Raw genomic sequence first — 26,927 nt, forward strand, 5'->3', positions numbered from 1 at the left:
CCATGGAGCCAAGTTTGAGGAGCCTGTGCAATCAAATATAATGGAACACTTTAATAAGCCACTGTAGGTTCTAAAATCCACCTAAGCCAATCTCTCAAAGAGTGATTTTAGACACTAGAGTGTGGAAGTGCCAAGCCCATTTCAGAAATTAATCTGAGCAATATCCACTGAACATCATCTCTCTATAACTGGGAGTAAATTCTGATTTGACTCTACTGGTGTCTTGATAAAAGATCTGTTAGCCTACTCATCCTGGGGTATATCAATTCATTAAAATTAAGATAGTTTATAAAAAAAAGTGAAAGCACTCAAATTGCTGATTTGGGATGACTAAAAAGCAATTTAACTGAGAGCCTCTAAAGCATACATTTTAACAGGTCCAAAGAATTTTAAAGAATATTTGGTCAGAAAGTTTCTACCATCTATTAGAATACAAATTGGTATATAGGTAATTATATATCATAGAATGGTTTCAATGTTTTTTTTTCATAGCTGCGTAGTGTTTTTTCTTAGCCAATGTTTGTTTGCTGCTTATTTATTAGAAACATAATCATATATCATTTAAATAATTAAATTTTAAACACCATGAAAGTACTTAATATTATTTATTTTTAAAACATTGAGAATATACCATTATGCCACTTTAATTATAAATAAATTACTTCAATTTTAAATTTTAGAAGATACATGTAGCATATGTAGAATAATTAAAGAAATTGGAATTGTTCACTGTATTAGTTTGCTAGCACTACCATAATAAAGTGCTGCAATTTAAGTGGCTTCAACAACAGAAGTTTATTTTCTGAGTTATAGAGGCAAAATATTCAAGATCAAAGTGTTGGCAGGTTTGGTTTCTACTGAAGTTTCTCTCCTTGGTCAGTAGACAGCCATCTCTCTGTGTCTTCACATTGTCTTCCCTCTATATGTGTCCACTCCTAAAAAACTTTTTTTATAAGGACATCTGTTATATTTGCTTAGTACTCACCCTAATGACCTTATTTGACCTCTACTATCTTTCTGAAGACTATATCTCCAAAAATAGTCACACTGTGAATCCTTGGGTGTTAGAATTTCAACATATAAATTTGGGGGGGGGCTGGTGGTCACAATTTAGCTCAGTACACTCACTAAAATTGTAATAGGACATGACCTATTAAACTGTTAATTTAGTTTTTATGTGGAAATATTTATACAATTATAAGTAATTATATTTTCATTGTATTGGAGGTTGTTTAGAGGTAAAAGAAGGAAAAAGAGTTCCGCATTAATGAGGGAGGAATGTCAATTTATAAGGAATTTGAAAGGCAAAAACTGCTTACAAATAAAATTAAGAATTTGATTAGAATAGAGGGAGGCCTTTTGCCAAATTATATGCAACTGTTTTGTAGTAACATTTGTCTACTTGCCAAGTCCTAAAATTTTCTAGGCACATTCTTCTGTAGGGATATTATGAGATAACTAACTGCATAAAAATTATGCTATACAAGTTTGTGGTATGTGATATAGTAGGACCACAATAGTTTATGTAAGTAGGATTTGGAAAACTTGATATAACAGCAAGGGCAAGAAAGTGTAGAATTTAGAAGTTTATGCATAGCTTCTGAGAATCCAAGCAGCCTTTCCTATTTTTCTGCCCTATAATTTTATATTTTATTTTATTTTTTATTTTACTGTAAAAAAAACCATTTAATCTGAGAGCTACTTTCTTAAATTTTTAAGTGTACAATATATTATTGTTGACAATAGGTACAATATTCTACAATTCTTAAGAGCATATTCATCTTGCTTAACTAAAACTTTATGCCCTCGTTCCTTTTCTGATGATGAAATTTTGCATTTTCCACTTTTGAATCATTTCCTTGACTGTATGGTAGGGCCAAGACACAATATATGTTTGAATGTGTCAATTCAAATTTTGTAAATTATCACTTCATTACTACCAGTGTACATCGAAGAACTGGTACTTACACATATTAATATTATCTACTAGCAAGACAAGATGAACACGTGCAAATTATTATAAAAAATAACTAAAGCTTAAATATCAACAATCAGAAAGATATTATTTGAATATTAAAGTATGGGGTCAAAAGATAGAAAAACTGATGTAAAATTTATTGAAATTGTTTCAATTTAAATACATCATCATGCACACTCTTACTTAGAATTACATTTTGTCTAAAATTTGATATTATTCATTATTGAAAAATTCGAGGTAATTGATGATCATAATTAACCATTTTTATACAATGTAAATATTTTAATCTATTCAAAGATATTCTTTTTTAATTTTTGCAGGCATAAATTGTTCAGAAATAATTGGCCAATGTAAACCACATATCTGTGTCCATGGGAATTGCAGCAATATTACTGAAAATAGTTTCATTTGTGAATGTGATGAACCATATTCAGGTAAAAAATGCACATATATGTATATACACACACATACACACAATTTTAATTTTGTCTTATTATTTTAAATAACATTTTAAATGTATCATTTATTACTAAAAAAATACAGTTTTAGAGGTTGGATTCTCTGACCTTTTTTAAGGGATAAGTTGAATAAATCTATTTGGTTAACAATTAATTGATTACTCTGCTAAATTTTCCATAATTTAAGAAGGATTTGGATGCAAATTGATGACTTTTTTACTATAATAAAATATGTTTTGTTTTTAAGGACTAAAACAGTTTTAGGAATCTGGTTAGTAATATGAAAAAGTAATCATATTACAAATAATTTCCAAAATTATATCTAATACTTCCTTAAACAACATGTCATTACAGACAAATCCCCTTTTATGAAGAGTAAAAATGTTTTATCTTTTCAAATGAATTTAAAGACGTAAAATGAAGTCATCACTTAAGCAAATAGTATTAAAATGTTTGGTTAAACGTTTTAACAATGAATATGTGTTTAAACCATTCCCATCTTATCTTTGAATTCTTCTACAGTTTCCATCTTCTGGGAAATGTAGCTCACCATTAGTATATTTGCTCCTGTGCAAAATGTCTTTAGGCAGTGGTGTTTCTAGCCACAATTCAACACCTAAAGACTTCTTTTGGGAGAGTGAAACAAAAGATAATTGACTCTCAAACCAGAGAATGGTAATATCTTAGAGTGTTTCTCCTGAAGCTCCTTCTATGGAAGTTAAAGAGGATTTGAGTTTTTGGTAGAGTACATTATTCACTGCCCCATCGGAAGAGGGGTTGGTAACAATGCAGGCAGCAAGAACTCCAGCTGTCTTTAATGAATCTTTTAAAGTCTTTTTTTCCCCTTAAGTCTTTTTTCCTAGAGAAAGGTTATGAGTTGAAAGATATTTAATAGTATCTTATCATATCCCACATACATATAGATACCATATAATTTTTCTTCCAAATCATGGAATTTAAAGCAAAAAAAAAAAAAAGCTAAAAAAAAAAAGCTAAAGCAGTTATAATTATATAATATTTGAAACATTTATTTATTGATTAGCAAATAGTTTCATTAAATAGGCAACCATATAAAGTAGCTCTATCCAAAAATTATTTTTAAATAAAATTTTTCCAAAGAAAATAATTACAACTTCATATCTGAAAGTCAAAAGGAAATTTTAAAACATACTTTATATTGATTATCTGAATATTACAAAATAATATAAGCAGAAACTATGGTTAGTCATATTTATTTCCAGAACTATGTTGTTAGTATTTTTCTAAAGAATGAGTATATTTTCAATATTGTCTTATTTAAATTTGTGATAAAATTATACCCTCTTTAATGTTACATTTATAGTTAGTAAGTTTTAAATTGTCAGTGCCTTTAATTGACTCTTCTATGTCATTCTTAATTTAAGGCATTTTCACTGAACACATGTTGAGTGAGGTTTCTGTTAACTCAAAGGAAAATCTGCTAAATGGAGAGTGTTCTCAATTCTACGTTTTGCATAAAATGCATATATTCAATATGTTTTATAGGAGCCATATTTTTATTCTATTCAAAATTATTTTCTTTGAAAAACATGTTTAATGATAATCCTCATGAAATAAATGTTCTCCACATGTAATTCCTTTGAATGTTTGGCAAAACTTAGGTGCTGCAAAATTGTAGGCCTTCTCAATTTATTTCCATTATGTTCTACCCTATAAATTTGTCCATGAAATATAGGAGCCCTCTCACATATTGCTTCCCTCACAGCCAGCTATTCCAAAGCACAGTTATAACCTTGTATACTTTTGAATTTATTGAATTTATTAATGCATTCATTGTGTTATACAGGAATAAATATTGATGTCCCTTTTACACGTAAGTACAGCTCACTGGAAAATTCAAAAACTGATTGTTATGTTTAATCAGCTGTAACTGATTTTGAACAAGATATAACCAAAATTTAGAGAATTCTTCCACTAAAATGTAAAAACTTCTCTGAAACATATAGGTTTATTTTCAAAGTCATTCTTCAGAAGTTTAAAAATTTCTTCCATGTTCCACTTTTTTTCCAATATCAGTTTTGTCACAAAAATTTAGTTTGTTTTTCTGTGAACATTTAACCTTAATAATGAATTTTGCAAGTATCCAATTGTGTGACTATTGCAACTAGTTTGTTTTAAAATATGAATGTGTATGCACCACAATAAAATCCAACTACATTTTTCCATTCCTTTTTTAACTTAATCAAAATGATGTATATATCATGATATGCTTATGAAAATTTATATCTACAATTTTACCACAAGAACAAATAACTTTAACTTTCAACATTTTTACTAAATTTTAATACCATTCCTAATACTATCAAATGCCCTGCCTTCAAAAGAATAAACTTATAAAACTTTATTTTAATTCAGTGAATTGGATGAAAGAAATCAAACCATTATTGAAATTAACTACCTATTTGAAGTCTCTTTTTTAACTAATATCAATCAGTAAATTCTTTTAACTGTGTGAATTTAATCTGCTAATTAAGCCAATACATTTATAAGGATACTTTCATTGTTGTATTTACAAAGAAATTTACAACAGAAAATGGAAATAATTTTGTGACAGATCTAAATAAAAAAGACGTGCTTCACAGAGAGATGTAGAAGAACACCTTCTGCATCTTCACCTAACTCATCACTGGCAGGCGGCTTTCTAAAATAATTGCTCACATTTAAAATAGATGTTAGTCATTTTTCAAGCAGGATGTATAAAGACCTAGTCTTCAAATTGTCAGTGATGTCACTAATACACTATGATGAATCATTAATAGTAACACAATTTACAGGCAAACTACATATTCATTATCAAACTTGCAGTGAAACAAATTCGAAATATTTTTTAAACTGTAATTGTTTCTTTTGATCTTATTGAATTTTAAGTATTTATTATAAAGCAAAAAATACATATCAGCACACAATAAAAATATATAAATAGTTGTATATTTATACCAGGGGCTTGCATGCTTTTTTCTGTAAAGGGTCAGATAGTAAAATTGCAGACTTTCTGCACCACGTGGCCTCAATTTCAGTAATTCAACTCTGCTATGGTAGTGTGAAAGCAGCCATAGATAATATGTAAATGAATGAATTTGTGTTCCAATAAAACTTTATTTATAAAAATATGTAGAAGGTCATATTTGACTCCCCGTTTTAGTTTACCAACCCCTAATTTATTTATACCATGCAATAAATGACCAAACTTCTATAGCAAGAACATACAGTCAACTCTCTATAAACCCTGTGACAAGACTACTTAGCCTCAATTTGTCTGTCCTATAAAACATAGACAAAACTCATAATTTCTGGTGGTTACCACTAACCCATTTTACTTGGAGACAGACAGCTTTGCTCTTGCAGAGCAGTATTATCAGATTCTTCTCTCACCACCAACTGAGCAAGGAAGGAGTCAGCTATATCTGTGGCTGCTTGAGACTTCAAAATCCCACAAACTGTCCTTAAATGAGAAATACACTTTGATTCTGGAAAGGATTGTGAAAAGAGAGGTAGATTATAACTGGTTAACTTGCTAGTTTATCCTCATATTAAAACAATATGCTACTATGTATCTTTCATGCTCCTAGAAAAGATCATAGAAATTTTAGAGTACAAAATGGAGATCAGTTAAACCCATCCCTGTTTATTTTAAATGCAACTGTGAATAACAGTACTTAGAAAATCCAAGACAAATGGTAATTTGATAATTGGGGACAACTGATATCTTAGCAACATTCTGTTTTACATGCCATGAGCATAAAATGGTGTTGTCATGGGCAAACTAGAATGATCCATCCTATTAGAAGATCTAGTAACTATAATGCTTTGGAAATTATTTTGGGAACTATTGTATAATTCTGTGACATAAAGCCTTAGCCAAAAATATATAGGAAGCATCACATTTTAAAAGCAAGTATGTATGTATGTATGTATGTATGTATGTATGTATGTATGTATGTATGTATCCATCCATCTATCATCATCTACTTATCTATTTATCTACCTATCTGTCTATATCAATCAATTTATCCATTTATCTATTCAGTTATCTTATACATATTTTCCAATTAGTTTCAAAACCTTCAAGAACTAATACATGTATAATCATTTGCCCATTGTGATGATCTGTGCATATAAATATATGTTATATGATATGAGACAGAATTCATAAATAAATTGAGATTATAATGTTTCAAATGATCATATTTAAAGTCCAGAAACTATATTTCCAATGCTTTATCAAACAGTGATTATTACATAACTAGTCTTTATGTCAAGTTTTCTTTGCTTTTGAATTTCACTTCAAACTGAGAATTTTGGAACTAATTTTTTAAGGAAGTTATAGCTGTCATGCTAAAACAGTTTAATAGATCTTCTACAAATTGAAATAAAGACTGCAAAGAAATAAGATATAGAGTACACCAATCCTATTTGAAAACTAGTAAGCCTTTAGAAAGAAATATGTTCCTGATTTTTAGTATACCTCAAACACTGTGAAGGAGTATGAATAAGAATAATTCGCCATGAGATCAAACTACAATCTCAGACATTATAAAAGTAAGATTAAGAATTAAAAGTCTAGTCTAAAACTATAAAAATGTATTCTTTATCATAATTCCAAATTTGAAAATGTTATTTATGTATCCATATAAAGTAATTTACTCTAATTTTATAACTTCATAAGGTTTATTGCAAAAAGCTTTTTAATGTATTTTTCTTGAGCAGTTCAAAGAACCATTAACATTCTCATTCTACTTATGGTCAGTTCTTGACTTATTTTCAAAACTTTTCAAGTCCAAGTTTGATATAAGAATAAATAATTGTTAGAAAATAACTCTTCAGTCTCCATTTAGGACTAACTTACAGCTACAAAAAGTAATTTTAATTTTAAGATTCAAGAAGTTGTATTTGCAAGACATGCTGAGATCTCTGTATTCAAAATGAATGATTTAGAGACCTCAGCGTGGCATTGGAGGAATGATTATTTTTCAAGATGTGATAAACTCAGGTATTGCTCGGACAGGTAACAAGAGGTTCAACCTGAGTAGTAAAGAATACTGTAAATATTCCATTAGCAGTTTAAATCAGAAGGTAGGCAAAGTATTTTTCAATCTAAAGTTGATTTACCCATTTTCAAAACCTCTACCAGTAGGTAGAATTTACAGAGAATAGTATTTTTTCCATAGAAAGAAATGCTAGCAGGAGCTAAATCAGCTATAACTTTTTGTTTTGTTTTGTTTTTAATAATTGAACTTTAATCTTATTTTTAAACTCAATTGTGATAGAGGTTAGAAAATTTATCTTGATTAATTCAACTCTATCTCTAACCTCTAGCCATTTAGAGAATTGAACTAGTCCTTGTTCTCAAAAATGTAATTTGTTAAATATTATGACTAGTTAATTATATTACATAAGCCAATAGTCATACTGTACATACAATCAATTCTAAGGCTTAGTATTTATAAAATTCAGAATTAAAATTGTAGGTAATAGTTACACAAGTTAATCTAATACATTCGATGATGTGCATAATTATTTTTAAACTTCGACTAGAAAGGAATTTACGTACTTTACTCTGAATTGTTTTTATTTTTATATTATCAAACCTCATTTTCAGGTATTCTTCTTGATTCTCTGGTCTCTGTGATCATGATCAGCACTGGTAGAGACTTGTTGTTCTAAGCACAGCATGATCCACAGTGAGATGATACTAAAAGGCAAGGGTTCTTTCTGTATCCAATTATTAACATGAATGATTTCTTTTGCTACTCTACTCAATCCTGATGAAAAACCGAAGCTTCCTTTGTGACTTCTTATTAGTCTGTCTTTCATTGTGATAAATCCTCCTTTGACAGATTGGTAAAATCATGCATCCAAGTGTTCCCCATCTCACTATAAATTGTCTCAAGATAATTTTTGTGTCTACTAAGTATCTATTATATATTATTTATTTAATAAATGGCAATTTTAGTAATTATGATATTAATTACTATCAATGGCAATTTTAGTAATTATGATATTAATTACCATGATATTTATTAATTACAGGATAACCATGAACATTTATTTTTTGTGTGTTGGTGAATGAGAGCACAATTAAATACAAATGAAAGGGCTTGATTGCTCGATAAAGCATACAATTTAGCTAAAGTTATAAAACATGTTGTACCAATTTGAATGCCCTTTTATTATTATTCAATAAGTAGAATATTTATTAACTTCTATTTATTATGTGCTTCTCTTTTTGTCAGAAAACAAGTCCATGAAATAGTTCATCTTATCCTACTTTATCTTTGAGGAAATGGTAGAAATAGAATTATAACTTGGATTATTTTACTCCAACAATATATCTTTAAACAATATGTAATAATGCTTCTCTGGTTTATTCAGTGAAAATTTATTTAAATATTTAACAATGAGGCAGTGTCAGCGTATATTAGTTAGACCCATAGTATGCTGTAGACCTTGAGAACTAGTAGAACTTACTCACACTGCCATTTTTAAGTTGCCTGTCTCTATCAATTTGTAAAAAATAACAGAAAGGTCCTTGATAGAAGTAATTGGTGATGTAGGTATATTGCAAATACTTCTTTCAGTCTCTGTCTTCTTGTCTTTCCATTTTTCAATCAATGTATTGTTATGAGCAGATGTTTTATATATAGATAAAATCCAGTTTATCATTTTTCTTTTTATGTTTAGTGGCTATTGTGTTTCTTTAGAAAATATTTGCATATCCCAAAATTATAAAGATATTCTATGTATTCTTCTAGAAGATTTTAAGTTTTAGCCCCTCTGTTTATGTTGAGGATCCATTCAAAGTTAATTTTTGTAATTCATATAAAGTAGGATCAAGGTTCATTTTTCTTTTTCATATATAAAGGTCCAGTTGTTCAGCCTCATTGTGGAAAAGTGTTTACTCATAAATTTGTTTGACATCTTTGGCAAAATTAATTAAATATATGTGTGCTTATCTTTTACTATACTCTCTATTGTATTTCATTGATCTATTTGTATTTCCTTCAGCCAATAACACCTTCTCTTGCTTAGTATAGATTTACTTTAAATCTTGAGGTCATGTAGTATGAGTCCTTCAACTTCTTTGTTCTTTATCAAGATTTTTTTTACTGTTCTAGATCCTTTGCATATCCACATAAATCTTAGAATCAACTTTTGAATTTATATAAAAATTACTGCTAATATTTTAGTTTAGAATCTATTATTCAGCTCTTGAAGGATAACATCTTAGTAGTATTCAGTTTCTATTCTGTGAACATGATATATGGCTCCAATTATTTAAAAGTTTTCTGATCTTTCTTAGCAGTATACTATAGTTTTCAGAGAAGGGAAATAAACATATTTTGTTAAATTTATTTGTAAATATTTTATTTTTTGATAATAAGTATAGTTGTTTTTACATTGTTTTCTATTACCTTGTACTTTAAGTCCTTGCTAAATGTATTTATTGGTTCTAATTTCCCCCCAAATTTCTTAGGATTTTCTATCTAAATAATTTTATTGTCTGTAAATAAAGTTTATTTTTTTTATATATTTTTTTCAGATATTATACCTATGGTTTTATTTGATTGTCTTATTGCACTGGCTAGGCCCTCCATACAATATCAATAATAAAGACATATTCTTCCCTTTTTCTTAAGATTAAAAGGAAAATATTCAGTATTTCGTCATTAAGTATAATATTAACTATAGGTTTTATATAGATGTTCTTTATCAAGTGAAGAGTCTCTTTCTATTCATAATTCATTAAGAATATTATCAGGATCACATTATAAATTTTGTAAAATGTTTTTACTGCACCTAATAAGATGATCTTATGATGTCTCCTTTTCAGTTAATTCATGAATTACAGATTTTCATATCACACCCAACCTTGCATTTTAGGAGAGAAATCTCAATAAGGTATGATAAGTTATTTTTATATGCTCTGAATTTAGTTGGAAATATTTTGTTGAGAAGTTTTTCAGTTATATTCATGTTGGATATTGAGCTATAGTTTTCTAGAAATATATTTTTAGGTTGAGATATAAGAGTTAACTTGGAATCTACTTTTTAAAAGAGATTGTATGAATATGCTATTATTTTCTTACATAAATGTTTTATGTCACTCACTAGTGAAAGTGCTTGGCCTGTAATATATTTATAGCAATGTTTTTGATAAAATTATTTAGCAGATACAGACATTTATATTTTTCTAATTCTCTTTAGATTTCAGAATTTGTTCTATTCAAGGAAGTTGTTCATTGCATATTAGTTGAATTTTTGGAATAATGTTTGTAATATTACCTCTTTATTTTTTACTATCTATAGGGTTATAAGCAATGTCTCTTCTTTCATTTTTTTATCAATCTTGTTAGAATTTTCTCCATACTGTTGATCTTTTCAATATTCTAAATTTTGGCTTGGCAAATTTATTCTAATGATTTCTATTTTATTCATCTCATTATTATTTTCTCTTTCTACTTATTTTGATTTAATTTACTCATATTTTCTTATTTTCATATAAAGACAATTAAATGACTTGTTAATACTGTCTTCTGGCCTTCATCATTTCTCAAAAAAGTCAGTTAAATTTGTGTGTTATTTCTTTGGCATGTATTTTTTTCTCAAGCCACTTAAATATTATATTTTAAATATTGACTATCCTCTGCCTAGCAGTGATTTTCTCTGTATTTGTCTTATCTAGAGATTGACAAGCTTCTAAAATTTGTAAGGTGACATTATCACCATGTTTTGGAAATTTTAGACCATTATTTTAAATTATTTTTTACTGCCCAAATTTCTCTCCTTTCTTTCTACAATTACATATATGATATACTTTATAATTTTCCTATTTATCATTCTGGCTTTGTTCATTTTAGTTTGATCTTTTTCTTTCTATTCTTCACATTAATTCCTCTTGTCTTTTTTTTTTTTTTTCTTTTAATTTATTCAATGCTTTCTAATTCTGTCTGGTTTGTTCACTCTACAAGGACTTTGTGTAGTTATTGTTTGTGCGTGTTTTATACAGGGTTTTATGTTTTCTGTGGGGCAGTTCATCTGAAAAAATAGTATTTCACCAGTAACACAATCAGAAATGTCAATATTTCTCTCACATGCTCTGTCTTGTTTTTTTGTCTGTTCTTGTTTTGTTCTTTTTTAATCTCCAAGATTTTTCTCTGTTTGTGTTGAGATGGGTAACTTTGCAGTGACCTTAAACAGGGGACTTTAGGTAGATACATGTCTTTTTAAGCATCAAGTATGTATAATTAGCATAAAGATTAATTTCTGGCAAAGAGATCATAACTTCACTTTACATACTATGGCAATTATTTTAAAATGAAACAACTATAAATAAGGCAGCTTCAGTATGTGGATCACTGTCAAAAAGTTGAACTTTTGGGGGAAAAAAATTAAGTAGCAATGATAAATATGTCTTGCCTAAATTATTTTACCTAATATAATCAACTTAATTTTCTAAATATACCTTTGTAAACAGTACTTTTATTCTCAAAAGACTCTTAAGTTCTTTCTCTTTGGTTATGTTACATAATAGAATGATAGACTTGAGAGGCTTAGTTTTATTATTAGACTCTATAAAAATTATAGACAAATTTTTGTCATCTAATCTTCAGTTACTTCATCTAAAATATGAAGGAAATGTAGCACATCTTCCCTGCTTTCCATATAGAATGAATAAGAAACATAGCATGGGCGTGGCTAGTATAGCATTGCCATTAGAGTTAAGCAAACATGTTCCAAGACTAGCTCTACAACTCGCTGGTTCTCTGACTTCTTAAATATTATTTAAGCTCTCTAAAATTTAATTTCCTGATCTGTAAAATTGTGATAATTATTAATACTATTCATGGATTTTCATGAGGATTAAATGAAATAACATTTTAAGTACTTAGTAAGATGACAGACACATAGTAAATGTTCAATTATTTTAGCTATTTTTACTTTTGCTCTTGTTTGACACAACAACCCTTCATTCAGTGTTTATTTCTTCTATTTAACTAATATAGTCAAGACCAGTCTCCTTCTTTTTCTAGCATTCAAGTATTTATAGAATTGTCTTATACTTACTTTTATAAATAAACACTTTTCAATGTTTCTCTAAACCAGTCATCTACTCTAATCAAATAATTCTAGTGATTGTTATGAACAGGTTGTACATTCACATTTTCTCTGTTGTTGCTCATGTTTGCCTTCTCTAGAATGAAGTCTCCCATACTTTCCCTTTTCAAAAATTCACTTTCCTTACTCCTCCTATTGATTTATAGATTACTTGACAACAAGGCCCATGATTTAGTCAAATTTATAACCTCATCTTGTAGCAAATATAAGATATTGAAGAAATATTTCATAATCCAGAAAATAAGAGATAGCGAGTTGTTCTTAATCTTAAAGAAGTTTCAAAGTATTACGATACTCTTCTGACAGATGTACTCTAGAATAGTTATGAATCAATCTTTTTCTTACCCAATCTGGAGTCACATGATTATATTCGAGTATTGTATACTCTTGTTGCCATATATAGAAAGAACAGGATCACAGCTTTAGTTTTGTGTTTTATTAGGACACTGGAAGGAATATTGAAAGAAAAACATTATCTCTTAAAATGAAAGATATGGTCTTGGTACAAATGGCCATGTGGATAATATAAATACTTGCTACCTTTGACTGAGATGGTGTTGAATTTTTATATCAGCTATGGAAATTGAATGATTGCTTTGTTTTTAAAGTGAAAAATGCGTAATAGCTACTTTTATTTTTGTAATATTGAATGCATGGATGTTTCCCCTTGTAGAATTTTGAATTGATTTTCATTAGTGACAGATGTTCTATACACTGCAATAATACTGCCTATACAATTGTGATAATTTTTTACTTCCAATTCATCAGTTTTGATGACTTAAAAATCACTTGATAGCTGCCTGAAAATGACTGATGTGTTTCCTATATTAAGTAATCTCTGCTGGTATAGGATGCCTTTAATGAGTCCTTGAAATCTGTAGAAGTTTGCATGTTTTCAGTCTTTGTTCAAGTAAACAGGTGTGACAATTTATAAAATGAATTTCATGCAGAAATTCTCTAATTACTGCTTCTTAGAACTTTGAAATGTTTTTTATGGGTAAAAGCCATAAACTTATTTTTTAGATACAGGGACATTTTGAACATATGTCTTCAACTTTTATTTAATGAAAAAAAATTGCAAATGAAAATCTAGAAAGTTGAAGTTACCAAATGTCTTATCTTTATCTTATACCTAATTTTGTTATTCTATTTTTGTCTTTGATAATCAATGATATTACAGTTCCAGATGCTGGCTATAAAATCCCAATGCAAGCATTACTAAAGTACCATTATATACATCCCTTTCAATAGATATAATCATACTTGATTTCTTTCATATGCTGATTGATTATAGTTATCAAAAATTCCATTTTTTTACAACCTACTTAATTACCGTCAGGCTTACCTTAACAACTCTATCAACTTCATGTTGTATATGTTCTGCAGTAGTTTTAGAAATTGCTTGAGGTAGATGAGCATTTTCTAATTCAATGCAAATATTTGCAAATGATTAATACATGTTAATACCAAATTTTGCCACAATTTAGTGGAATTCTTCATCAAGATAAAGAGTAATTTTAAAAATAATATGAGACAATAAATCAAGTTGTACATTTTAATGACATGTCAATTAAGTAAATTTGGAAAGTACAGCTGACCCTTGAGCAATGCAGGGGTTTGGTTGCCAACCCCTGCACAGTAAAAACAAATTATAAATTTGACTACCCCAAAATTTAACTATTAAAAGCCTCCTGTTCACTGGTAGCCCCACGAGTAACATAAATAGTTTATTAACATATTTTGTATGTTATATGTATTATGTACTGTATTCTTATAAAAAGTATGCTAGAGAAAAGAAAATGTTATTAAGACAATCATAAAGAAGAGAAAATACATTTACAGTACTGTATGTATTTATTGGGAAAAAAATTTGCATATAAGTAAATGGATCCACACAGTTCAAACCTGTGTAACTCAAAGTTTAACTGTAATTTAGTTTGCATTCTGATGGTGTCTGTTTGTCTATCCACCTATGGAAGATCGACATTGGTAGCTATATTTGATATGCTCCTTATACTTCAATTGAGCTCTTTTAGGAGCACCTTTCATGGAGTTTGTTTTGTTTTCAAAAGAATGCAAATAGCATGCATTATGGCAGATGAGCCTACCACATTGTGATTAAAGACTGAGGCTTCACATCACGTACGTGGTTGCAAGGAACCAAATCTCTAATCTCATCATTCTTGCTTCTTAGAAAGTAACTGCTCCTACAAGATGGCAATCCTAATATCTTTCCCTTGAAAAAAGTGAAAGATAAATAGGCATTATATTTATAAAAATATGCTATATTTACTATATAGTAATATAAATAGGCATTTATATATAAATTACTATGAATAGGCTATAAATAGGCATTATACTTGCATAAATAGGCATTACTATAAATAGGCATTATATTCGTATAATGAATAATTTCATTTGCTATGGTGAGAACTGCAGAGCAAACATCGCTTTTAGCTTACTGAATTCATATAATTATATGATATTCCATATCATTATAAGTGATATTCCATATCACTTATTATTATCTGAGTTTAGAACACAACACTTGAATGAATTGAATTACTTCATGAAGATATAACATCTGGAAGATGTGGAGGTACTAACATTTATAAAATGAGGTAAACTTTTGATAAGATATAGCAACATATGTCATTTATTTTAACACACCAATAAAATTTGGATGAAACCTGAGATGTTAATTTCAAATTTTTGCCTTATCTTTTCAGTATTTGCTCATAGGAAATAGTCTACATATTATCAATTAAATGTAAAATTATTCAAGTGAATATTTTTTACCCCTTACAGAATTTTGATAGTATAGCATTATATATAAATTTAATCATATAATCTTGAGTTGTCAGAGTTTATTTCAGAATTTTGAAACATTTTTAATGAATAAACTTATCGCTTCACCAGACATATGTAAAGAAGACCAATGGCAGAAAGATTGAAAATGACTAAAAATGACTAACTGAAAGGAAGTAGCTTTTTAATCTAACTTGGTATAGTTTGTTTTTGTACCCAAAACTCAAGAAATCCTAACTATATTTGTCTAATGTTTTGAAGTTTGTACAATGTTTTCCTACGCAAATGGCATCTGATGCTTACAACTACCCTATTAGAAAAGAAATACAATAATCATTAAGTATTCAATATATATCAGATGGTTAGATACACAATCCTGATTGAGATGTGGTTACTTCTTCCAATATAGACATTGTACCCTCTCAGCAATATTTCTTTTGAATATTGATAATACACTTTAGTCTGAAAAAAAAGTCTGACTTTTATCAATTCCTTAAATTTCATGGTTTTCTAGTCCGTAATCAGAAGTATATTTTCTTCTCTATGCTTTGATCTATGTTCTTTCCATCTTCATACAAAACACAAGTCTTTTTGTTTTTATATTCTCAAAAGCCCCTCCTTTTTTAAAAAAAAAAAATTTCTTCCTCTACGTAAACCTTTTTAGCATTTTTAATTCTTATCCTTTTACTTTTATAACTACCACACAGAGCTTTTACTGGTTCTGTTGCTGTGTAACAAACTAACCCTAAACTTAGTGACTAAAACCAATGACAAAATTTACTTTCTTTCATGAATCAGCAATTTGATTTTGTCTTTGGCCTAATAATTCACTGACTAGGTGCAGAATTATCTGGAGATCGCTTACAATCTTCAACTAGAACTTCACAGATCTAGTAATGATTCTGTCTTGTAGTTGAGATGTTAGTCGGTGTTATTAAATAGAACACTTACATGTACCCTCTCTGAATGACATTGGCTTTCACAACATGGTACCAGGATTCCACTATGAGCCTCCAGATAGGAGAGTGGGCTGTATCATCATCGCATGTAACCTAGCTTCAAAAGTGACATAAAATAATTCTACATTCTATTTGTGGAGGATGTTATAAAAGCCTATGCAAATTGCTTGGGAGAGGAATGTGCTGGAAGATCATGTTTAATTGGAAATATTGCTGCAGCTATTTTTGATAATCTAACAGAATACTTCCTTTATATCTTTCATACTGTGAAACCTAGTTGATTCTCAGGCTTCCTGTTTAACAACACGCTATAGCAAAAGCTACTCGTTCTACTATATAGCATGTACCATGAGTTCATTATTGCTTTCTCTTAGCTAACAATTGCATTTACCAAACTATTGCTTTAGCTATATGTTTCAAAATCTCCTTCTAAGAGTTTCATGCCACCTTGTATCAGATTTGCTATTGCTTTTAGCATTGTCATTTACTCTCTACTTGGTTCCTCATCATTAATTGATGGAACTAACATCTGGTTTATAATTCTGCTGCAAATCTTATCATTTCTATTTTAAAATCTTACTTCAAATTCTTTGACTTCCTTAACTCCAAGGAATATCACAATCATTTCACTGTAATAACTCATATACACAAAGATGGCAAGAACCTCATCATCACCCTGAAATATTGTTATCCTTTTAATTCTCTTTCTGAATCATTCTATATGTGCAGTAGTAGAGAAAAAGAAACAAAAACAGCATTATTATGAAGTGCGAGTTAGATCTTGCATATAAAATGCAAACATTGTTCCAAGCATCGAGAAGTCATTGGATTATTGTTATTTTCCTCCTGCAAAATCTTTCCTTCTTCCACAACTAATCAAAAAACAGGTGTCATTCTTACATCATGCCCTATGATGCATATAGTTATGTTTGCATTATTCAGATCATGTGTTTTCTCTGTTCCTTTTCAAGGTTACTGACCACTGGTGGAAGAATACCAACATTTTGTACAGCTTTATAAATACATCTGTAGTCCTCAAACTCAACAGTACTTTCAATACTGATCTGCCTTCTCTTTTTGATGCGTAAACAGGAACATATCTGATTGTTTACTGTTACTTTTCAGATTTTTGTCGTTGTTCTTCAAACTCTTTCCTAAAGCTTCATTAATCCCATCTCCATGCAGCAGATTATTATTTTTTTTAAATCTTCTGCACAGAAAGTATATATCCAGTATGATATCTATCAACTTTTATCTATTATTGTTTGATTTTAACCACATAATCCCTCATCTCCTTTTCTTTAGGTTTATTTACTTTTCTGTGTCTATTTATGACAATAACATTGTGACCTGAATTCTTCTTCTTACTATAGTCTAATATAATATGTGCGTTTAGACCAATTGGATTTATTATTTGATATGTGTTTTAATTTCACTTGATCATAGCCAAAAGCCAAGAAGCATTATGTGTTTTAATTTTTAAGAGAATTGTACTTAATTCAGTTATCTTGCTTGATGGGATAGACTACTTATGAGGAAGAATTATTTTATTTGATAAGTTCTTGCGATTGCTTACCAAAACATAACTTAGGGCCCATAGGAGTTTGTACCTAAGGAAACTTATTTTAATTTTTAGGCATTCAAGAGAAGAAATACCAGATAAAAACAGATTACTGAGAAAGTTAAAGCATAGGAGAGACACAATATTATGAACAACAACATTTATAAGAGCGAATTTTGGCATTGAATAGGAAAAAATAATAAATTTTAAGTGAAAAAAATGACTAAATAAATTAATAAATTAATGAAATTGAGTGATCATTCTCTAGGGCAGTAAAGTCTGTCAGTGTTTGACTTCCCCTTTTTTGAGCTACAAATCTTCTATCAGTTTTGCCTGTAACCGAAATCACATTTTTATACAAATAATTAATATTTCCATTTATGTGCTACATAATTGAGAACTATACTCTAGTGAATTTCAAATAATTTGTGAACGAATCATAATCAATTACATGTTCTTTAAAATATTCAATGCATATATTCAAAAGCTTATTAAAATTTGTAAGCATGTGTACTGAATAGTTTTAAGTCAAAATACGCTGTACAAATATTCCCATAAGAATAGATTTCTGAAATTTTAATGACAGCACTCTTTCATCTTAGATAAAGAAATTATCATTTATTAAATATTTATAAAATATATTTCTATGACCACTATTGCACATTATCTTTCAAGAGAAAATGTGGATCTTCCAAACATATCTATGTTCTTCCAGGGTGATTATGTCTACTGGACCTAGATGATGTTCAAACTTAGAAAAAAATTAAACTGTATTTCATCTCCATATCAGTACGTTAAAGATTGTCCAACTCTGGGATTTCGTTTTTAAGAAATAATTAAGCAAAGGTATATTTCAATATGTCTCTAATTACCTTCCAAGTACATGAAAATTGGCAATATAATGTTAGGTTGTATACAAAGAATGTACTATTTGTTCAGTAATTAAAAAATGAGAAGACAAGATATATGGTGAATAAATGCAATCTATATTTAAACTTCATATAGAAAGATTAACAGCATAAAATATAGCATAATCTGACCAGATTTTTTCTATCATTTAGGTTGTATATTTAGTTTCTGATTGTTTCATTTAGAGGTAAAATAATAAAAAGAAGTGAAATATAGTTTAAAGTAGATATTCTAAATTGCTTTAGTGACATGGCACTACTGCTCTTTTGAGGTTAAAAATATCTGATTCAAAGTAGAAGGAAAAAATCTGTCAACTTCTATTTTCCATAGGATTTTATTTTGTAGTCAGGAATATATTTCTTTCTAATTGCTCTGCCTTCAGTGAAATTATTACCATATCTTGACTTTTTGCAATTTGGAGTGAATGTTCTTTCTGAATCATAATAGACTTCAACATAAATTACAATGATATCAAAGCAGGGGGTAGTGAAGAGATGGTTGTGATATGCTAAACAAGTTGTCTAAGACCAGAAAACCACTAATTTTCCCCTTCTCTCAATTCGATTTACAACTCTATTTCTATCATCAATCTACATTCATCTTTATTTCATTTTTAATTCCTGCAGACTTTTTATGCCATAATTTTTATATCTTCACCTTTACTTTCAGAACAGTATACTATATCCATAGCCATCTTCCTACATGAATTTAGCATCTTGGTAACAATTTTCTTTCTTGACAGCACACTTAATAACTTTTACATTCATGTGGATAATACTTCAAATACTAGAGTTTTGTAATTCACTCTCTTTGATTATGCTAATATATAATATCAGTCTTTATATTAACTCAGTTGTTTACAAATTCCAAATTATTTTTGTGTTTCTGGACTGCTAACATAATGTTAACTATATATTGACATCTAATTAAATGAATACAGTTTTCTCTGAAATTTTTTATTGGACTTTAACAAATAATTAAAAAATTATACTGGAAAAGGAAAGGTGGTTAATATAAAATACTCAGAAAATAGGAAACTATAAAGGAGACCAGTATTAACAGATTTTGGAACATATAAACCAATAATTAAATCAGAGAGATATAGCCCCAAACAGAAATTTACAGCAGCAACAAAGTCTAAAAGAGATGTTATTACATAAAATAATTTAACTGAACATAAAAAAGGAATGAAACATCATGGAAAAAGGAAGGATAGTTTAATAAATGATTTTGGCAGATTTATTTGGTTTTTGAAAAAGAATAGGTACATATGTCATCATGAGCCAAAAATAAATAACAGTTCTGTTAGAGAATTAAGTAGAAAATATAATGAATGGAAACTAGTAAAAGGTAGACCAGATGATTTTTCAGATAATTTCCTAAATTTTAAATTGATAAAAATTACAAAGTTAAATATATCTTTATAAAAGTTAAAAACATCTTTATAAAGGCAAAAAAAAAAAAGTGATGGAAGGAAGAATGTTTGCTACAAATATGACAAGATGGAAATATTTACCCTGCCTTATTCAAATTTGTGAGGCAATCATTAGAACTATGATTTAAAGAGCTCTTTCTCTGTGTCTGGCCATGTATTAAATACCAGTATTTCAAAAACAAACATGGCAAAATGGATAACTCATGGAGTAATCAAATAATTGCAAAATAAAATCTGTGCAATAATCTTATATCTATTGTATGTTATTAAAAGTTATAATAATACTGTGAAGATTGATAAAACTGGTATTTTTATACATTATTGGTGGCCACATCAATTAGAAAACTATTTTGTAAAACAACTGGAATCACAATTTTTTGTATATATTTTTATTTTTTAATTACAGTTGGCATATGATATTATATTAGTTTTAGGTATACAACATAGTGATTAGACATTTAAATAACTTATAAGTGATCACTCCAATAATTCTAGTACCCATCTGACACCATACATAGTTATTACACTATTATTTACTATTTTCCTTATGCTGTACTTTATATTCCCATGACTATTTTGTAACTATCAATTTGTACTTCTTGATCCCTTCCCCTTTTCCAACCACCCGCCAACCCCGCTCCCATCTGGAAACCATCAAAATGTTCTTCGTATCTGAGGATACAAAGCTGAGTTTGTTTCTGGTTTGTTTGTTCATTTACTTTGTTCTTTAGATTACAAATATAAATGAAATCCTTGTATTTGTCTTTCTCTGTCTGACTTACTCTACTCAGCATAACACTGTAGGTACATCCATGTTGCAGATGGCAAGATTTCACTCTTTTTATGGCTGAATAATATTTCATTTTATATATGTACCACCTCTTCTTTATCCATTCATCCATTGTTAGACACTCAGGTTGCCTCCATATCTTGACTATTGTAAATAATGCTGCAATGAACGTATGAATTCACATGTTCCTTCAAAGTAATGCTTTTGGGTTTTTTGGATAAATACCCAAAAGTGGGATTACTAAGTCCTTCTTTGTCTCTTGTTATAGACTTTGTTTTAAAGTCTATTTTTTTCCGATATAAGTATTGCTACACCAGCTTTTTTGTTTGTTTCCATTTTTGTGAAATGTCTTTTTCCATCTCTTTCAGTCTGTGTGCCTTTCGATCTGGAGTTGTAGGCAGTATATGTAAAGGTCTTGTTTTCATATATATTCAGCTACCCTATCTTCTGATTGAAGCATTCAATCCATTTATGTTTAAAATAATTAATGATAGGTATGTAGTTATTGCCATTTTATTATTCATAGTTTTTAACTTTTTCTCTTCTTAAAAATATCCCTCTAACATTTCTTATAATACTGGTTTGATGTTGATGTACTCCTTTAGCTTTTCCTCGTCTGGGAAGCTCTTTTTCTGCCCTTCAATTCTAAATGATAACTTTGCTGGGTAGATTAATCTTGGTTGCAGGTCCTTGCTTCTTGTCACTTTTAATATTTCTTGCTAATTCCTTTTGGCCTGCAAAGTTTCTGTTGAGAAATCAACAGACAGTCTTAGAGGAGCTCCCTTGTAACTTTTCTCTTGCTGCTTTTAAGATTCTCTCTTTGTCTTTAACCTTTTATATTTTAATTATGATGTGTTGTGGTATGGGCCTCTTTTGCTTCATCTTGGTTGGGACTCTATGTAATTCCTGGGCTAATGTTGATTTCCTTTGCCACGTTTTTTGTCATTATTTCTTGAAATAGGTTTTCAATTCCTTGTTCTCTCTCTTTTTTTTTTCCTTTTTGTACCCCAATAATGTGAATGTTGGTAAGCTTGATGTTATCTCACAGGCCCCTTAAACTATCTTCATTTTAGCGGGGGGCGGGCGGGGGGGGATTTTTGTTGTTGTCGTTATTGCCGTTTTAATTTGGAGTTTTCTATCACCTTGTCTTCTAAATCAATGATTTGATCCTCTGCTTCATCTAGTCTATTGTTGATTCTCTTTAATGTATTCTTCATTTCAATTATTGTATCCTTCATTTCTGAATGGTTTCTTTTTATGTTTTCTATCTCTTTGTTAAAGTTCTCATTGAGTTTATCTACTTTCCCCTAAGTTCATCTAGCATCCTTATAATCAGTGTTTTGAACTCTGTATCTGATAGATTGCTTGTCTCCATTTTGATTAGTTCTTTTTCTGGAACTTTGTTCTGTTCTTTTATTTGGGCCATAAGTCTTTGTCTCTCCATTTTGGCTGCATCCCTCTGTTTGTTTCTATCTAATGTGTAGGGCTTCTGTGTTTCTCAGTCTTATGTAGAGTGGCCTTATGTAGTAGGTGTCCTGTTGGACACTGGGTTGCAGTTTTGCCCAGTAACTGAGATGGATGCTTCAGGTGTCCCTTGTATATGTTGTGTATATTCTCTTATTGTAGTTGAGCCTTGGTTGATGTTTGCATGTTAATGGGAAGAATTGACCTTTGGGATGATTGGTTATGAGAACTGACTGTGAATACAGTAGAGGAGCTGTTGTTGTAAAAGGGCTGACTCTATGGATCAGTATTCCCTTTAGCAGGTGCCTGCCCAGTCTTCTTTTCAGTGTTTTATCTTCTTATGTGACCCTAGAGGTGCTCCATCTCATTCCAAATCTGGCCATGCTGTCCCTGAGGCCTCCTGGGAGGGCCCCGCCACAGGCCAAGTTCAGCCACACCCTATGCTCTGCCAGGGGTCACTTGGTAGGATATACCAAGCAATCTGCAGATGACCACTACCCATGCTGAGCTTGAAAGTGCCTCAAGATGTCAAGCCATGAATGGGGCTGGTTGCTGCTAGCGCCAGACTTCGGGCTACTCAGCAAGAGATACGGGGCATATAGAGGCCAGATGCTGATTGTTAGTTTTGTGAAACTTTGACAGATTTTAGGAACATTCACAGCATGAGCCAAGACAGGCCGTTTGTATGGAAAAGTCACTAGAAGTGGCTTGGGCAGGCCCATAAGTTGGGTGGGTGGGGTCTCAGGGAATCAACAGGGCAGGGCAACCAGCGTTAGCCACTTTTATGGAGATTCATATATGGTGGCTGCCTGCATCTGCATCCTGGGTTGGGGGAGGACTCACCAAAGGAAGAGTGGCCTTTGCCAGTACTTCTGTTTGGGAGAAAGCTGCCCTTCCAGCCCTCACCCTGAAGCCAGACAACTTAGTTTTTCTCCATATGTCCCTGGTGCCCTTTGAGCCGCTGCCCCAGTGCCTAGAGTGAGTGAGTTTGTCAACAAATAAGTCTATGCACAGGCCCTCCAAGAGGAATGCCCAGGACTTCCGTAGCTCTCTATCCAACTCAGCCACAATCTCTGCTGATCCTCACATCCAGACTCCTCTTCCAGGTGCTGGAACCCTGGGCTGGGGCCCTTCTTTCCTCTATGAGGACCTCCACCACAGAGATATTTCTACCGATTTTCAGCTGACACACGTGGGTGTGGGACCAGCTTGTTCCTCATCTCTGCCCCACCTCCCAGTTTTGAGGTAGTCTCTTCTGTATATCCTTAGTTGTGGAACTTCTGGTCAGTTAGATTTAAGGTGATTTTCAATAATGGTTGTTCTGTAGTTTAGTTATAATTTTGATGTGGTCATGAGAGGAGATGAACACATCATTTACCTACTCTGGCATCTTGACCAGAAATTCAAATGAATGCTATTTTTTAATGCAAAACACTTTGAATACATGTTAAGATTAAATAGATTGTATTAAGGACATGAAGCTTCACCAATTTTAAAATAAATCTAATATATTAATCTCATGTAGATTAAATAATATTAAAAATGTCAGCTATTATTTATTACTTAATGTATATGTGGCATTATGGTAACCATATTTTATGCGTTATTTACATTTAATCCTCAAAACAATACTATACGTTAATTGCCATAATACTTCCCATTACATTTATTAGAGAAAAGGAAGCTCTAAAAGCTTTTATGACTTTAAAAATTTTTCAGAACCTCAACTAGTTAGCGGTAGAGGAAGTTTTTTAATAATATTAGCAGATGTGAGGGCTAAAAAAATTACTTTTCTTTCTACATTCTAAGTTCTTCTAGTTGGGCTAATAATCAAATTAACAGAAGCAGTTGAACAGAAGAAAATCAAAATTTTAATACATGTGCACAGAGAATTCACTTAGGCATGAAAATTCCAAACATAGTGAAGCAACATTCCGTATATAAGAAATTTTGGGGACAAAGGAGAAGATGAGGGGTGGCAAGTGGAGGTGGGAAGGGGTATTAGATTTCAGAAGTGAGAATTGGCTATTTATTCGTAGTTGAGAAAGTAGGACACATATGGCAGGCAAATTCTTGCTAGGTAACTCAGAAACAATGAGGCACGGGGTATATAGCTAACAGGCACCAGCCTGATCTCCTCCTGTTTACCAAGAAATCTAACTATGGGAGGTGAGCACACAGTGTAAACATATATATGCCTTAATGTTAAAGTGTCCAGCTGAAACTTATTGGATTTTGTTAACTAATGTCACCATAAAAAATTAATTAATTAATTAAAAATATATATACTTAATTCAAATTAGGCTAAGGTAGCATTCTAAGATTTCCTTCCTGAAGCAGGTTTCTTTGTCTGCATCTCTTGGGCAGGAAAGAAGGGGAGGGTCAAAGGTTCTTTCTGAGTTTTTTTTTCTTAACAGCTTAAAATCAATATATCAAAAAGCAACTTCTGGGTGTCAAAATGTCGGTTCCTTTCTCAGATTTTTCCATTTCTTAATTCTCAGTTGGAGATAGTATTTAAGTCACTGGCACAAACCCTCTCTTTTTCATTATTAGTCCTTTAAAGCAGGTACTATTAAAGGAAGATGGTATTACCCGTCTTTTAAAAACCCTCATTTCCTGAGAAAATGTTACTTTATATCCAACCTCTAATATATACTATTTTAAAAATCCATAAGTAGAATTTTAAATGCCAAATAGAAGAAGTTTGTGTGTTTTTTTTTTTTTTATGTGATTTTAAGTCACAGTACAATCTGGTAATTTCTAAACTTAGGCGAAAGCTAGGAATTTGAAATCTTTGGAAATTTACTTACATCATTTCCTCAACAGATGCTTGGCAGAAGAAGTGGCTATGTATAGCTGAGGAAGAAAGTTCTTTGAGGATAGTGAGAGATTTGTTGAGTTTTGAATTCTGAAGGCTTATTTCAACTATTTTTTTCTTATGTGAATGGTATTCACTAGTGTTAATGGAAAAATACTCCTCCGATCTTGTGAAATATAAAGCCATATTTTAAAGAAATGAATTTAAAAAGAATGATTTTAAAAGAAAAATAACATTCTAATTTTCCAGGAAGTTTATATAATAAATCTTAAATCTTAAAGAGTATATATTTTTCATACTTTGTTTTTTAATCCTATTTCTAAATTTACTGACCTAAAATATTTAACAACAAAAAATACACAGGGATATGACATCCTTGAAAAAGTCAAAAGAAAATAAATATGTATATCTATTTACATTTACCATATTTTATGAAGAATCAAAATGTGTAACTGAAAGGATTCCACTGAAGTAAAAATGCTTTCTTAGACTTTCTATGTCAGAACTACCCATAATATAAACACCATTTTAATACAATTTTCTTGAGGAATAAAAATATTGGTGGTACATCCAAAATAACTTTTAATGGAGACCCTGGACTCATAGAATTTGAAGTATAATATTAGGTTTGCCAGATTTAGCAAATAACATTACCAAAAAAGTCCAGTAAAATTGGAATTTCAGATATACAATGGATTTTCATATATTAAATGGGATTTTTTAAAAATTGTATTAAATTTATTGGGATAACATTGGTTAATAACATTATATAAATTACATATATAATTTTATAATAGGACATCTGTATATGCTATTGTGCGCTCACCCTCTAAAATCTAGTCTCCTTTCATCACCATGTATTTGACTCCCTTTAGCCTCTTCATTCTTTCCCTATCTCCACTTCCCCTCATGTAACCACCATTTTGTTGTCTGTATGACTTTGTTTTTGTTTATTTGTTTGTTCATATATGACATGTTTAATTCTAAAAGGAAATCTGAAATTCAAATCTAATGCTGTGTTATATATAATATCTGCCACCCAAGAAGGGAATTTGAATATTGATTTTGTTTCTTCTTTGCTTCAGAGGAAAATAAATTAGATCAAAGAAGTAAAGAGAGGTGTCCAAGATCACTCCAGTATTACTGAACCAAGGGGTTCATTTTGCCTGCACATGTCAAAACCACAAAAGACGTGGACACGAGTTTGCAGCAAAGAAAGCAGAGGTTTATTTAAGTAAATTATGCCAAGCTCAGAGACAGAAGTGAACTAGTGCTCAAAGACCTGGCTCCCTGATGGCCTCCAGGGGATAGGTCATATAGGGGAAAACTCATTAATAGCTAAGGGAGTTAGGGACCTCGGCTCTACTGATTAGTCTGGGCTAGGGTAGGAGGCAGTCGATCATTGCATCAGATCCTGAGGTCAGTCATGGCATTGTTCCATCAGGTTTCAAGGGAATGCTTGTAAGGTACTTAGCCTTCATGGTTGGGACCTGTAAAATGTTATCTTTAGTTTGACAGAAACTCTTGTTTTGTGGTCAACAGACCTGAGGCTTTGTTCCTAAGATTGTTTGATGATGACCTAAGGGCTTAAT

At 30.5% G+C, this 26,927-nt stretch overlaps 1 protein-coding gene across 1 annotated transcript in view; it reads left to right on the top strand.

Moving 5' to 3' along the window:
• Positions 1–26,927, top strand: part of EYS (eyes shut homolog (Drosophila)) — a 143,736-nt gene that overhangs the window by 1,754 nt on the left and 115,055 nt on the right. The window contains exon 2 of the mRNA XM_023531214.1: positions 2,299–2,412. Coding sequence (XP_023386982.1) covers positions 2,299–2,412 — 114 coding nt within the window. The remainder of the gene's footprint in view (positions 1–2,298; positions 2,413–26,927) is intronic.

This window comes from Pteropus vampyrus, unplaced genomic scaffold (assembly GCF_000151845.1).
Source record: "Pteropus vampyrus isolate Shadow unplaced genomic scaffold, Pvam_2.0 Scaffold64, whole genome shotgun sequence".
Lineage (NCBI taxonomy): Eukaryota > Metazoa > Chordata > Mammalia > Chiroptera > Pteropodidae > Pteropus > Pteropus vampyrus.